This window comes from Saccopteryx bilineata, chromosome 5 (assembly GCF_036850765.1).
Source record: "Saccopteryx bilineata isolate mSacBil1 chromosome 5, mSacBil1_pri_phased_curated, whole genome shotgun sequence".
Classification (NCBI taxonomy): domain Eukaryota; kingdom Metazoa; phylum Chordata; class Mammalia; order Chiroptera; family Emballonuridae; genus Saccopteryx; species Saccopteryx bilineata.
This window is the reverse complement of record NC_089494.1, coordinates 261,770,876-261,784,384: the sequence shown is the minus strand read 5'-3', so window position 1 is coordinate 261,784,384 and position 13,509 is coordinate 261,770,876. Positions and strand designations below refer to the sequence as shown.

Genomic DNA, 13,509 nt, shown 5'->3' with positions numbered 1-13,509 from the left:
GGCTGCCAGAGTGGGGAGGAGCAGGTGGGTGGCCCCCTGCCTGGGGGTTCCCAAACCCAACGCATCCTCAGCATCATTTAAAGGTTTGTTTAAAAGACATATTCGGCCCTGGACGGCTGGCTCAGTGGTAGAGCATCGGCCTGGCATGTGGAGGTCCCGGGTCCAATTCCCGGCCAGGGCACACAGGAGAAGCGCCCATCTGCTTCTCCTCCCCTCCCCCTCTCCTTCCTCTCTGTCTCTCTCTTCCTCTCCCGCAGCCAAGGCTCAATTGGAGCAAAGTTGGCCCGGGTGCTGAGGATGGCTCTGTGGCCTCTGCCTCAGGTGCTAGAATGGCTCTGGTTGCAACAAAGCAACTCCCAAGATGGGCAGAGCATTGCCCCCTGGTGGGCATGCCAGGTGGATCCCGGTCGGGTGCATGCGGGAGTCTGACTGCCTCCCCACTTCTCACTTCAGAAAAATACAAAAAAAGAAAAGAAAATGTGGATCCCATCACAGGTGCTTTGGGGGTCGGGCTCAGGAGTCAGTCTTTCCCGAAAACTCCGCAGTTGACTCTGGGGCTCAGGCCAGGTTGGGGACCATTTCAGGAGCCCTGGCTGTCCCTCAGGCTGACTGCGGGTCCTCTCCTTGGCCAGGTTTCTCACTGGTGAGCTGTCCTGTCTCTGGCCTTGCAGACAGCCGCCACCGGATGAATGAGCTGAGGAAGGCGGTGGTCCGAGTAGAGCGGAGGCAGTGGGGACTGTTTATCGGGCACCCGCCCTTAACACCAGTGGGCCCCCTGGTTTTGTTCTGCTCTCACTGCTCCACTGCAGGGATGCTGGAGCCAGACTGCTCAGCTGCAAGCCCTGACCATGCTGTGCAGCCTCGGGCAGCTTTCCTAACCTCTCTGTGCTTTAGGCACATAAGCACCTGCTGCGCTGAGGCTGTCAGAGGATAGATGACTTAGGACAAGTAAGGCTGTAGGACAGTGCCTGGCGCACAGCAGTGCCCCTGGGCATTAAGAAGCTGTTCCTCATTATCGCCGGGGAGTTTGCCGTGCCGCGGGAGAAGCACGTGGCCTGCCTTCCCACACAAACACTCGGAGATGCAGAAGACCTGACTGCCAGGTGCTCGGCAGGCCTCGGGTGCAGCCACCCCAAGGCATTCAGAAAGCTGAAAATCGGTTTAACTTCATCGAAAAAGTAGCACATAATGCTTCAGCATAATTGCGATTTTCACCTGTTTCGCCCCAATGTCTGAGCCCCCGAAGCCCTGGTCAGAGAGGGAGCCCCGCGGACTTCGGTCCTCGGGAGTGCGCCACGCCCCCCAGGGCCTCCCCGCCTGCTGTCTGCACCGGAAAGCACGCAGTGTGGGGGGCTTGTCTTGCACACGAGGAGAACAGTTAGGATCTGAGAGCCTGCAGGGGGACATGGTGTCTGTGTCCCTCACAGTGCGCGGGTCACATGGCAGACCCTTCGCGGGTAGGAGGAGGGACCGGGCTGCGGGCAGGGCTGTGCTGGCTCGGTCTGGGGGTGCCGGGCGGGTGGTTTGTCATCTGAGTGTTGAGTTCTTGGGGATCATGTCCCCTCCCCCGCCCCCTGTGGTTTATCAGATGATGTGGGTTAAAATTTTATAAAGAAGTACGCATTTCCCGAAGAACTCAGCATGATTAGTTATACGATTTTAATGAAGCTAAAAACGACTTCTCGGCACCAGCGGTCATCACCAACAGGTGCCGCGATGGAGCGAACCTCCCCCCCCAAAATAAAAGCCAAAGGGTAGGGACCAGCACTGAGACGGAGGGCGCCGCCCTGCGTGCTGCCGGGGGGCTCCCATCAGCTCGGCCCCAGCCATCCTCCTCAGGGTCCAGGGCGCCAGATCCTTCCCAGGACCCTCCGTTGGTTCGGAGGGAGGAACGGCGCGGCCCAGGCTGCCTCTGCCGGGGCACTGAGTGAGGGCGGCAGGAGCAGAGGGGTCCTGCTTGGCCGTTTCATCTCACCCCAGCCCGTGTATCCCTCCTTAGCTCTACGAAGCCTTCACCTTCCTCAAGGGGCTGGGAGCGGTGATCTTGGTCCACGCGGAGAATGGAGATTTGATAGCTCAGGTGAGTGGTGCGCGTTTCTGCCCCCCCAGTCTGCTTCGTGTGGGAAAGGGTGTGGCAAAGGGGGTGTGGGCACTGAGTAGCGGGGTGACCGGGGGCGGTGAAGGTCAAGCCACGGACCGGATGGTACGTCAGACACTCGCGTGCGAGGCACGCACGCACACACGCAGGCACGCACGCACGGACGCACGCACACACGCAGGCACGCACGCACACACGCAGGCACGCACGCACGGACGCACGCACACACGCAGGGACGCACGCAAGCATGCACGCACACACGCAGGCACGCACGCACGCAAGCACACACGCAGGCACGCACGCACGCAGGGACGCACGCACACACGCAGGCATGCACGCACTGTCGGCAGTGAGGCCTTTCGCCTCGTGCGTCTCAGTTTGCACGTCTGTGCCATGGGGGTTATAACGCACTGCCCTGCAGACCTTGGAGGGTCTGGTCCTTTGCCTGATCCGCAAGGACGGGATTAGGCGAGGGTGTGGAAACCGGGAGGCGGCGGTTCACGGGGAGCCTCTGAGCCGTCGCCTGCTGCACACGGCTCAGTTTTACCTGGTTGTGAACCTCATGCAAGTGGGGCCGCCCCGTCGGTGCCCTTACATACGGCTTCCCTAGCTCAGCACGGGGCTGAGATTCCATCCCCTGGTTCCACCACGCAGAGAAGCAGAGAGGCAGCACGGGTGAGATGCTCGCAGCGGCTGTCCCCTTTTTCATGCCAGTGTAGAATTCCCCTGCAGGAGGGTGCCATGGGGTATTCTCCAGGAGGTGGGTACTTGGGTAGTTTCCAGTTTGGGGCTGCTGTGCAGAAAGCTTCCGTGAACCTTCTGGTCCGGGCTTCGGTGGAACATGAGTTCGCATTTTCCGCTAGTACAGGCCTGAGACAGCGGCGCTGCCAGGTGAGGTCTGTGCGGTCTTCCGTGTCCGTGGTCACTGCCAGGCAGGTGTCCAGTGGAAACAGAAGGCCAGTGTGGAGCCTCGGGAAATCTGTTCCCTCTCACACACCGGCTTTACCGCCTCCAGAATCTTGTCTCCTCCGCATTCTCTGGGCTCTGGGTAGTGTTTCCTGTCCCGTTAGCGGGGTATCAGGGAGGGGTGGGCAGGATGATGCACGTGCTCAGCCTGTGGTCTTCATGGAGAAATTCTCCTCCGGTCTTCAGGGGTCTACGTTTTCCTTCCATTACGTCCCCTCCGTCCATCCCCCCACCCCCAACAGAAAGAGTAACCGACATTTAAACCATTTTGCATCGGGACCCGTCCACATCATCAAATCTTTTGGGAAACAGTTTACAGAAACGCTCTGCAAACATCACCTTTAGTAGCCAAAACAATTGTGTTGTTTGCTTAGACCCACGCCAGCTGTCAGACGCTGACATCGCTTCCAGGTCACTTCCCTGTCACACGCTCACGCTTCCTAGCCGAAGGTGGCGGTGGAAATGCTGCTTTATTTTTTCCCCATGTATTGCGGCCCGGGGCTCCCGGGAAGAATGAGGGCTCGGAAACGGCGGGAGGTGAAATTAGCAGCCGCTCAGCTGACATCTGGGCAAAGTAAAAATCTCTTTTCTTTCTTTTTTTTTTTTTTTTTTTTTTTTGAGAAATGGAAGTTTCCCCGGGGTGAGAAAACCTGGGAGCAGATGGAGTTGAATATGGGCCATTAGCTCAGGGACTCATTTCAAGGTTACATGAGAAACTGGGGGTGGAGGTTTCCTGCCAGGAAGACGGGTGGGGGGGACGGGGCGGGAACTACGGAGATGAGAAGAGCGGGTGCTGAGTGGTGAGCTCTGGGGTACACCGGGCGGTGCACGAGCATCTCACCCGTGCAGCCTCTCTGCTTCTCCACGGTATGGGGGGGGGGGCGCAGGCACTCCTGTCCCCAGGGCACGGAGGAGAAGACAGGCTTGACCAGCTGCCCAGCATCGCAGGGATGGTGTGTCCTGCAGCTGGACTCCCAGTTCAGGGTGCTTTCATCTCCGTACCCACATGCTGCCCAGATACCACCTGCCTTCCCAAGAGGGCACCCGCAGCAGCGGCTCGGATATTGGGCGGGTGGGGGTGGTCTCTGTAGCTCGTGTGTTCCCCCCACTGCCTTCCTCTCGGGGCCCCGGCCCCGGGATTGCACAGAGGGCAAGTGTGGGTGTAGTTACCCGGGCTGCACAGGTAAGGTGGGCAGGTGTGGTGGAGGGAGCAGGGGGCGCCCCCAGCCCAGGTGGAGCCCTGCCAGCCCCTCCCGCTCTGAGCCTCAGCTGTCCGTCTGTCTACGGGGGTATGTGTGTGTGTGGGGGGGTAGGCCCCCCAGCTCTGCTGTGCTGTAGTCACTGGCTCATTGTTCTGTCTTGCAGGAACAAAGGCGGATCTTGGAGATGGGCATCACAGGTCCTGAGGGCCATGCTCTGAGCAGACCTGAGGAGGTAAAGGGGCTCGCACTTGCTGGGACTGCCATCGCTGAGCTTACCCAGTGCTGTTCCAGCTGGAACAGCCCAGCGGAGCCCCTGCTCCCCGCATGCGCCCTGTATGTGCATCCCAGCCCAGGTGGTTCTCCCGGGGCCTGCCCTCTGACTGGGGTGCCCTGGGGACTGAGGGTCAGTCAGAGCAGCCACAGAGAGTGCCCACAGAGCCCAGGGAGCCCAGGGACTTCACACCAGGCTCCGTGGACAGTCAGTGCCCACACTGGATAAGGACCTTCCTGAGGACTCTGTGTATTTGATAAGGAAGTGGAGCTGCGTGTCCCAGGCCTCGTGCCAGTGGAACACTGCCCCTGCCCGCTGCCCTCTGTCCTCTGTGTTCCTGGAACGTGGAAGTGATGAACTCCTCTGGGGTGGTGGAGTGTGCAATTGTGGGCGCGTGTGTGCATGTGCATACATTGTGCACACATGTGCAATCATGTATGTGAGCACGTGTATGTGAGAGCATGTGTGCACACTGCATATGTATGGGAGTACAAGCGTGTGTACACATGACTGTCATATGCATGTATATGCACTGTGTGCATGTGTGTGTTGTGTGTGTGCATGTGCTGTGTGCATGTGCGCGCGTGTGTGTGCATGGGTGTGTGCCTGTGTGTGTGTGCGTGCGTGTGTGTGTAGGGGGTCAGAGGAAAGGCAGGCAGGGTGCCCTGGAAGCCCTTGAGTTGAGGTTGTCCCCTGTGTCCTCATCAAATCATATCAGTCCTCACAGACCCCTCTCTGGGGCCCACAGGGGACACGCGTGGACACAACATGAGTGGACTGACTCCTCCCCCGGGGCTAGCCCAGGGCTCTGCAGGGTAGCTCCGCCACCACGAGCTGTTTCTTCCTGGTCCCTGTTCCCTAGAGAGATCGGACAGACCCGCAGACAGAGAGCCTTCACTGCCAGAGCTGCGTGCCGGCCGCGGGCAGCAGGACGGTGTTTGGGGCATTACTGACTGGAAATTAAGAACAAAACTATACCAGACATCACTGGACCCTTTGTTCAGGAAGCCCTGGTCTAGAGGGCAGAGACCAGACCCAGCAGCTGCCGTTTCCCCCGGAGGAGGGAGGGAGGGACACACGCGGGTGGACACGCAGGGTCGCTATGCCCGGCGATTTATACCTGGCGGGCCACTTCATGGGTCTTGATGCCCGTTCTGCCTAGTTCATCCCTCCCGACAGGATGTGCAGAATGCGCCCAGCAGCAGCATAAGAGCGTCATTCTGCTTTTCAGCCTCTAACTGAATACATTTTGACCCTGTTCTCTTCTTCCTTTTAAAAACATCCACACCGTTGCCCTCCTTTGAGGCAGTAGGTTTTCCTCCAACCACACGTTGAGAAAACCGGACACTGATTCAGGGAGAGCCCGGGGACCCTGGGGTGGGAGTGGGGCTGCCCTTGCCCTCCCTGCCCTGCTGTGACTGTGGATTTGCCGTGTCCCCAGCTGGAAGCCGAGGCCGTGTTTCGGGCCATCACCATCGCGGGCCGCATCAACTGCCCCGTGTACATCACCAAGGTGATGAGCAGGAGCGCGGCGGACATCATCACGCTGGCCAGGAAGAAAGGTACGCGGCCTGTGGCCAGGCCTCCAGCGGGGCGGCTCGGTCCTGTGGAAGCGGGTGTCCTGTTGGTTCAAGGTCACCGGCGGAGCCCCTGCCCGGGGCAGAGACGCGCAGCCTGGCCCGTTGCCAGGAGCCCCTGCCCTGTTTGGGAAGAGAGGGCTGGAAAGGGGCCAGAACACAGGACATGTGGTTGGTTTTAGGTTTGATTCCTGGGGTGCCGTGTGCCCCTGTGTGACCTTGGTGAGGTCTGAGCCTTGGTGGGCACTAGGGTACTTAGGGCAGTGCCCTCGGCGTTTGTCTCTCCTGCAGACCGTTCCAGCAGGGGCACATCTGGCCCCTCCCTGCGCGGCGGGAGGAATGCTGGGAGCGTGGGTGTCCGGGAATCAGAGGGTTGGATGCACAGCCCGGGTCCCTGGCCCCGGGGGTGGGACGGCTCTGAGGCCCGTCCCGGTTCCACAGGGGTCCCCGTGCACTGAGCTGCAGGTGCCCACTACGGCCATGACTCGGTGACAACTCACCTTTTCTTGGGGCTTCTTTGTCTCCCGTATGTCACATCCCCGGTCCCCCGCTGGTGTGTCTGGAGTCACCTCCCAAGTGTGACACTTGAACTTGACTCCTGACCTGCAGGTCTGCTGCTGGCAGAGCCCTGAGCAGCGGGTCACGTCTCTGTGCCTGACAGGAGATAATAGCCCTTGTCCACATGCTCACAGCATTGCCGACCCAGAGGCTCGCTGCGGGGGCCAGCTGGGTGCTGAGCGCCCGGGGGCCGGGGTCCCCAGGGTGCCGCCCAGGAGCAGGACGGACGGTGTTGCCCTCGGCCGGCATATTTCTTCCAGCCTGAGAGCTCCCACCCTTTCTCCTCCAGCCTGAGAGCTCCCACCCTTCATCCTCCAGCCTGAGAGCTCCCACCCTTTAGCGCCGACACCTCCCGCTGGAGACCCTCTGTGCCTAACCACACGTGTATGTGTTTGTCCCCAAGGCCCCCTCGTTTTTGGCGAGCCCATCGCCGCCAGCTTGGGGACTGATGGCACCCATTACTGGAGCAAGAACTGGGCCAAGGCCGCGGCCTTCGTGACCTCCCCGCCCCTGAGCCCGGACCCCACCACGCCCGACTACCTGACCTCCCTGCTGGCCTGGTGAGAGCCAGGGAGGGGGCCCCAGGCGGGTGGCGGGGGGCGGACTGGCCCCGGCAGCCTGTGGGGGGCCTTGGGAAGGGTCAGAACGGAGCTCGCATTGTGTACGGCAGGCCTTCAGGGGTCCGAGGGCCTGTGTTCCTCAGTAGCCCTTCCACTCACGTGTAGACCACCTTCTGCTCACTCAGCGGCTAATTTAAGCGCCTCCCGTGTGGCCCCCCAAGCCCCGTAGATATTCAGGAGCGGCCAGGACTGGGAATGAGTGACCAGGACTCAAGTCCTGCCTCAGCCGCTGGCCACTGGGTCACTGTCGGCATTGTCACTGACCCGTAGGGTCCGTTTTCCCGGGTTCACTCGTCAGCAAGTGGGGAGAAGACAGTGTGTCCCGTGGAGCTGGTTATGAGACAGTGTAGGTGAAGGCTCGGGACCTCGGCTCCCTGGGTGGCCACTGCGCTGGGCCACGTGCACACAGTAGGAGCACAGCCACTGTCAACCTTCCGTGCCGCCTAGCCAGGCCGGGGAGGCACACTCACAGCCACGAGGGAGGCCGAGTGCTGAGGTGTGCAGGCTGCTCTGGAGGCAGATTGCACGCCCACAGCCAGGAGACGTGCGGAAGGCTTCATGGAGGAGGCGGCAGCAGGCCTGGAGCTCGGGGATACGTAGGAGTTTGCATGGTGGTGAGGATAAGATGGGGCTTGTAGTCAGAAGGGAAGCCCAAGGGGTCAAGGGCATGTGCCCACCATGGAAATCTGCTTCCCTCAAAGATGCAAAACCCCGACTTGCACGGCCAACAGCTTCCTGGTCGTCTGCAGCCAGATTCCAGAGCCTGTGGTTTCGGTCCTGCTGTCCCCGGACCTGGGCGAGACTGGGGCAGCAGCTTTGTGAGGGAAGGCCAGGAGTTTGTTTTGGACTTGGACTGGGAGCTGCTCACCAGTCACGCCCTTGGCTGTGGCCATTCCGGCTCCGCTGCCACCGTCTCTCCCTCCCGACAGGCCTCTGCCTCTTCCATGTCCCCACGCGCCACAGTCTGCTCCCAACAGGCACCCAGACACTTTCAAACCTGAGTCACACCAAGCCCACACCGCCTCCTGGAGCCCTCCAGTGAAAGACACAAGCACCACACTGTCCCACAGGCTGAACCTGATCCTGCCTGCCTGGCCCTCCACTTCCAGGCCCAGCTGTCCCCAGATCAGAGCGGGTTAGGGTGGGACTGCCTGGCCGCTCTGGCCGAATCCCTCTCTTCCAGGCGAGGAAGAGGAGGCCCTCCGCAGAGCCTCACCCCGACCAGCCGGAGCCCACACTAACCCGGAGCCTTCTTCCCCCTCTCAGGGCTCCTTCCAGTTTCTGTCCGACACTCACGGCCGGAGGGCCTTCCGATGTCACTCACCAGGGCCCATGATGTGCCCTAACCTCCTCCCCAGAATCGCTCTGGGATTTTCGGTTCGAGCCTGTATCGAATGTCTGAAGTCAGGATTGTGTTTTTTTTTTGCTCTTGCCAGTGGAGATCTACAGGTCACGGGTAGCGGCCACTGTCCCTACAGCACTGCCCAGAAGGCGGTGGGCAAGGACAACTTCACTCTGATCCCCGAGGGCGTCAACGGGATCGAGGAGCGGATGACCGTCGTCTGGGACAAGGCGGTGGTAAGGCGGCCCCACCTCTCTCCACCAGGAACCTTCTAGAAGCACCCGCACCGGGTCCATCCAAAGCCAGTACGTCATGGCTCTTACCTCCGGCCTTTCTTACTCCGAGGCGGAAGCAGAGCTCACACCAGGAGGGCCACGAGGAAACGCGTTACTCCTAGGGACATGGCCCCGTCCTGTGGCCTTCGGCATTGGCGGCTATGACCGCTGACCCTTATACCTTAACGATGACAAGTCTTTTGTTTTTAACCGCATGATAGTCCCTGAAAAGATGACGTTCCTTGTCTTGGGACCAGAGGTGTTTATTGTCTGTTACACTGGGGCCCAGTGACGCCAACCAGGCGCTGTAATGCTTGTCACACAAATGTCCCCATGCTCTGAGCGTGAATTTCGTTTCCGCTCTGAGGCCAAGCCCCTGGTGCTCTCTCCGCTGGGGAGCGGAGAACATTCCAGACTCCTCGCCAGGGCCCCAGCCGCCAGGCTTAGGTCTGTGCCTATCGGCCCTTCTCCCGACCCCGCTGGGGGCTGCCCGTCTCATCCGGGGATCTTCCCCCTTAGGCTACCGGCAAAATGGACGAGAACCAGTTTGTTGCTGTCACCAGCACCAACGCAGCCAAGATCTTCAACCTGTACCCCCGGAAAGGGCGGATCGCCGTGGGCTCGGACGCCGACGTGGTCATCTGGGACCCCGACAGGATGAAGACCATAACAGCCAAGAGCCACAAGTCGGTACGTCCCTTTGTCCATGACGTCCGGTTTGGGTGAGCGCGTCTGTTTGGCTTTGCAATCTTCTTAGAAACCTCCGGTTAAAAACGCTCTGTGATGTTTCCAGCCGGGGCGTGCCCTGGTATTGGGCATGACCGTTTTTCCTCCGGTTGGAGAGCCTGGGTTTGAGCAGGTGGGTCAGCGGCTGTTCCGGGCATGCCTGTCTCTCCCCTCCTGCACCCCTCCCCCCTCTAGCTGTGCCCACAGACATGTGCGTTCTCAGACTCAGAGAGCAGAAGTACGAGCTCCAGGATTCTGCCTGCACTTCAGTCTGGTCACCCTGCTAGAGAGGGTTTGGTCTGGTGTAGAACCCCCTGCTCCGTGCTGTGTGCGCTAACAGCCGGCCAAGGACGGGGCGGGACCCGGCGCATGCCGCGTTTGTGCACACGGCCTGGGGTGCACGCCACCCGTGTTCCAGGCCCCAGGCCCGAGGCGGTGGGTCAGCTCTGAGCTTCGTGTCTCACGTGACCTTGACCTCTTCACACATCTGGCAAACCTGAGGGTGCAGAGATCTCAGACGTCCATCCCACGATCCTAACAGATAGAACAGCGTACCAAATGCAGAACAGGGACACAGAAGCAGGGTGCAGGGGTTTCTATTTATTCAAAAACAGACCCAGTCTTGGCCCTGGCCAGTTGGCTCAGCGGTAGAGCGTCGGCCTGGTGTGCGGGGGACCCAGGTTCGATTCCCGGCCAGGGCACATAGGAGAAGCGCCCATTTGCTTCTCCAACCCCACCCCCTCCTTCCTCTCTGTCTCTCTCTTCCCCTCCCGCAGCCAAGGCTCCATTGGAGCGGGGATGGCCCGGGTGCTGGGGATGGCTGCGTGGCCTCAGCCCCAGGCGCTAGAGTGGCTCTGGTCGTGGCAGAGGGATGCCCCAGATGGGCAGAGCATCGCCCCCTGGTGGGCAGAGCTTCGCCCCTGGTGGGCGTGCCGGGTGGATCCCGGTCGGGCGCATGCGGGAGTCTGTCTCTCCCCGTTTTCAGCTTCAGAAAAATACAAAAAAACAAAACAACAAAAAAAAACAGACCTAGTCTCACGGTCACCCAGGCGCCATTTGTGACAGTCAGATGCTGTTGTCCGCTGTGCCAGTCTCTTGAGCCCCAGGGGCTCACGGGACGCAGGTGTATGTGGTCAGGCAGAGGGAGGCAGGCCAGTTCAGGGTTTCGCTGGGAATGAAAACTGGCGCCTCCTTTCTGGAGGGGCAGACCCGTCAGAGGTCGAATCCCTGTCCTCTTTGGCTCCAGACTCCTCGTGTAGCCCAAGGTGCACACGTGCTGGTGTGGACTCGCGGGAGCGCCTCTCAGCGTGGTGCTCAGCAAAGGCGGGGCGGCGACCCAGGTGCTCGCCCCAGGAATCGGGTCAGGAAGCGCTAGGACGTCCCGGTGACGGAACGCGGTCCAGCCGTTTTCATGGATGTTAGAAACGCTTTTAAACCATGGGGGACAATCTGTGAGATACCTGGGAACCGCAGGGGGCGCTAGCGTCCTGCGGGATCCTAATTTTGTGCTCAAAAGCCCTGGGGGCACGAACCTACCCCGGGGGCCGCTGTCCCCGTCGTGCAGAGGAGAGACCGACTCTTCCAAAGTCACATACCTCTTCTAGCTTTTGAACTTCTTTGCCATCTCCATTTTGAATAATCAAAAGCAGTTGGCTAGCACCAGCTCTGTTCACCTTAGGAGTAACGAAAGGATGTCTGTTTTAAGGAAATGTTTTTTCTTTCAAACTGGGAAAAGAAAAATAACAAAGTAAAATATGAAATTGAATTTACCCAACACTGGAGGGGATTTCTAAACAGGAAGTACTGACGTGTCTCTCAGCCATGCCTGATGTTCTGTCCATTGGTCCGACACCGTCAGAATGTAATTTGGCCATAGACAACGAGAGCCTTAGAAAGCTCATGTCCTGTGACCCAGTGATTTAGTTTTAGAAAACTGTCCTATCCTAAAGAAAATATATCTTTAAAAAGTCACAGACTGCCCTGGCCAGTTGGCTCAGTGGTAGAGCATTGGCCTGGCATGCAGGAGTCCCGGGTTTGATTCCCAGCCAGGGCACACAGGAGAAGCGCCCATTTGCTTCTCCACCACCCCCCCCTCCTTCTTCTCTGTCTCTCTCTTCCCCTCCTGCAGCCAAGGCTCCATTGGAGCAAAATTGGCCCGGGCACTGAGGATGGCTCCATGGCCTCTGCCTCAGGCGCTACAATGGCTCTGGTTCCAGCGGAGCAATAGCCCCAGATGGGCAGAGCATCGCCCCCTGGTGGGCATGCTGGGTGGATCCCGGTCGGGCGCATGCAGGAGTCTGTCTGACTGCCTCCCTGTTTCCAACTTCAGAAAAATACAAAAAAAAAAAGTCATAGACATGTCTGTGATCATGAGAACAGCCCGTTGCTGCCTGACCGCAGGGGCCCCTCACACTCACGCCATCTCAGACAGTGTTAGTCTGATGACAGGAGTCCACCCCTGACCTGCATGCCCAGTAGCGAGGGCTCGCTTGTGCGCACGGAAGGGCCGACCGTGGACTGTCACACAGTCCGAGAGAGGATGTCTCCCGAGAAGGACCCCTGGGAAAAGCCTGCGATCTGGGGTCGGGCGGGGTCGCCGTTGGTGGCCACGTGGCCGTGCGGGCAGCTGGGAGGGCACAGCCGTGGCTCTCGCCGGCAGGCGGTGGAGTACAACATCTTCGAGGGCATGGAGTGCCACGGCTCCCCGCTGCTGGTCATCAGCCAGGGCAAGATCGTCTTCGAGGACGGCAACACGGGCGTCAGCAAGGGCATGGGCCGCTTCATCCCCCGGAAGCCGTTCCCCGAGCACCTCTACCAGCGCATCAGGGTCAGGAGCAAGGTGCGTGTCCGGGGTCCCCGCGGGCGTCTGCAGGCGGTACCGCCCTGTGAGCCTCCCTCTGCTCGAGTGTCCACTGCACGGGGACGCTGTCCTGCCTGCGTCTCAGGTTGGGGTCAGAGCCAGGTCTGGGGGTCCCGGGGCTTCGTGAGCCGTAAAGAAGTGTGCCCACGTGGGGGTGGGAGGGGTGCTGGGTGCACCTGACTGGGGCACAGCCTCAGCCCCTGGGAGGAGCCACCACCGTCCTGGTGCAGCTCAGAGCCCTGGTGCTCGAGGCGGTGACGCACTCACTGACCAGCGTCACACGGTGGGAAAGCTGTGAGCCCAGAGCCTTGCCTTTTTAGTAAAATGAACAAGCCCTAGCCTCCTTGAGGGATGGCTGGTCACCCTCTTATCCCCTCCCCCACCCCTTCCATTCTGCACCTGTCTCCCTCTTCTCCTTGGAGCGGCACATGTGCCCGTGTGGGCTGAGCAATGACCTTGGGAAGTCAAAGGGCATGGGGTAGGCTCCGCCCATCTCTGGTCCAGCTCGGGAGGAAGCCTGCCCACTCATGGTCCATTGTCTCCCCTGATTGGGTCCCTCCCATCACCATGACAACCTGCACTCCACACTAAAGGGCTGATGTTCGCTAGGAAGCCAGCTTGTGTGTGTGTGTGTATACACCCGTGTGTGCACGCATGTGTGTGTATGATGTGTGGGAGTGTGTATGTAATGTGTGGGAGTGTGTGTGTGTGCATATACGTGTGCCCATGCACATGTGCATATGTCTTTATGTGTGTGTTGGATTGGGTGGATGCATGTGTGGTGTGTGTATATATGTGTGCAGGTCTTTATGTGTGTTGGATTGGGTGGATGTGTGTGATGTGTTATGCATGTGCGTGTGTGTGCAGATGTGTGCATGTGGAGTGAGTGTGTGTGTGTGGGGGGTGTATGTGTGTGCGTGTCCCCGAGGCGACCTCTGGTCACTGTCCTGCCCGCAGGGCTCTAAACGAGAAGGCACGCGTGCATCTTGTCCGTCAGTCGCCCATCCCTCCCTC

At 59.9% G+C, this 13,509-nt stretch overlaps 1 protein-coding gene across 2 annotated transcripts in view; it reads left to right on the top strand.

The window, feature by feature from the left end:
* CRMP1 (collapsin response mediator protein 1) overlaps positions 1–13,509 on the top strand; it is a 54,446-nt gene that overhangs the window by 38,001 nt on the left and 2,936 nt on the right. For both annotated transcript variants that reach the window (XM_066278764.1, XM_066278765.1), the window contains exons 6-12: positions 2,000–2,080; positions 4,430–4,498; positions 5,979–6,099; positions 7,076–7,232; positions 8,729–8,870; positions 9,429–9,599; positions 12,295–12,474. In XM_066278764.1, coding sequence (XP_066134861.1) covers positions 2,000–2,080; positions 4,430–4,498; positions 5,979–6,099; positions 7,076–7,232; positions 8,729–8,870; positions 9,429–9,599; positions 12,295–12,474 — 921 coding nt within the window. The remainder of the gene's footprint in view (positions 1–1,999; positions 2,081–4,429; positions 4,499–5,978; positions 6,100–7,075; positions 7,233–8,728; positions 8,871–9,428; positions 9,600–12,294; positions 12,475–13,509) is intronic.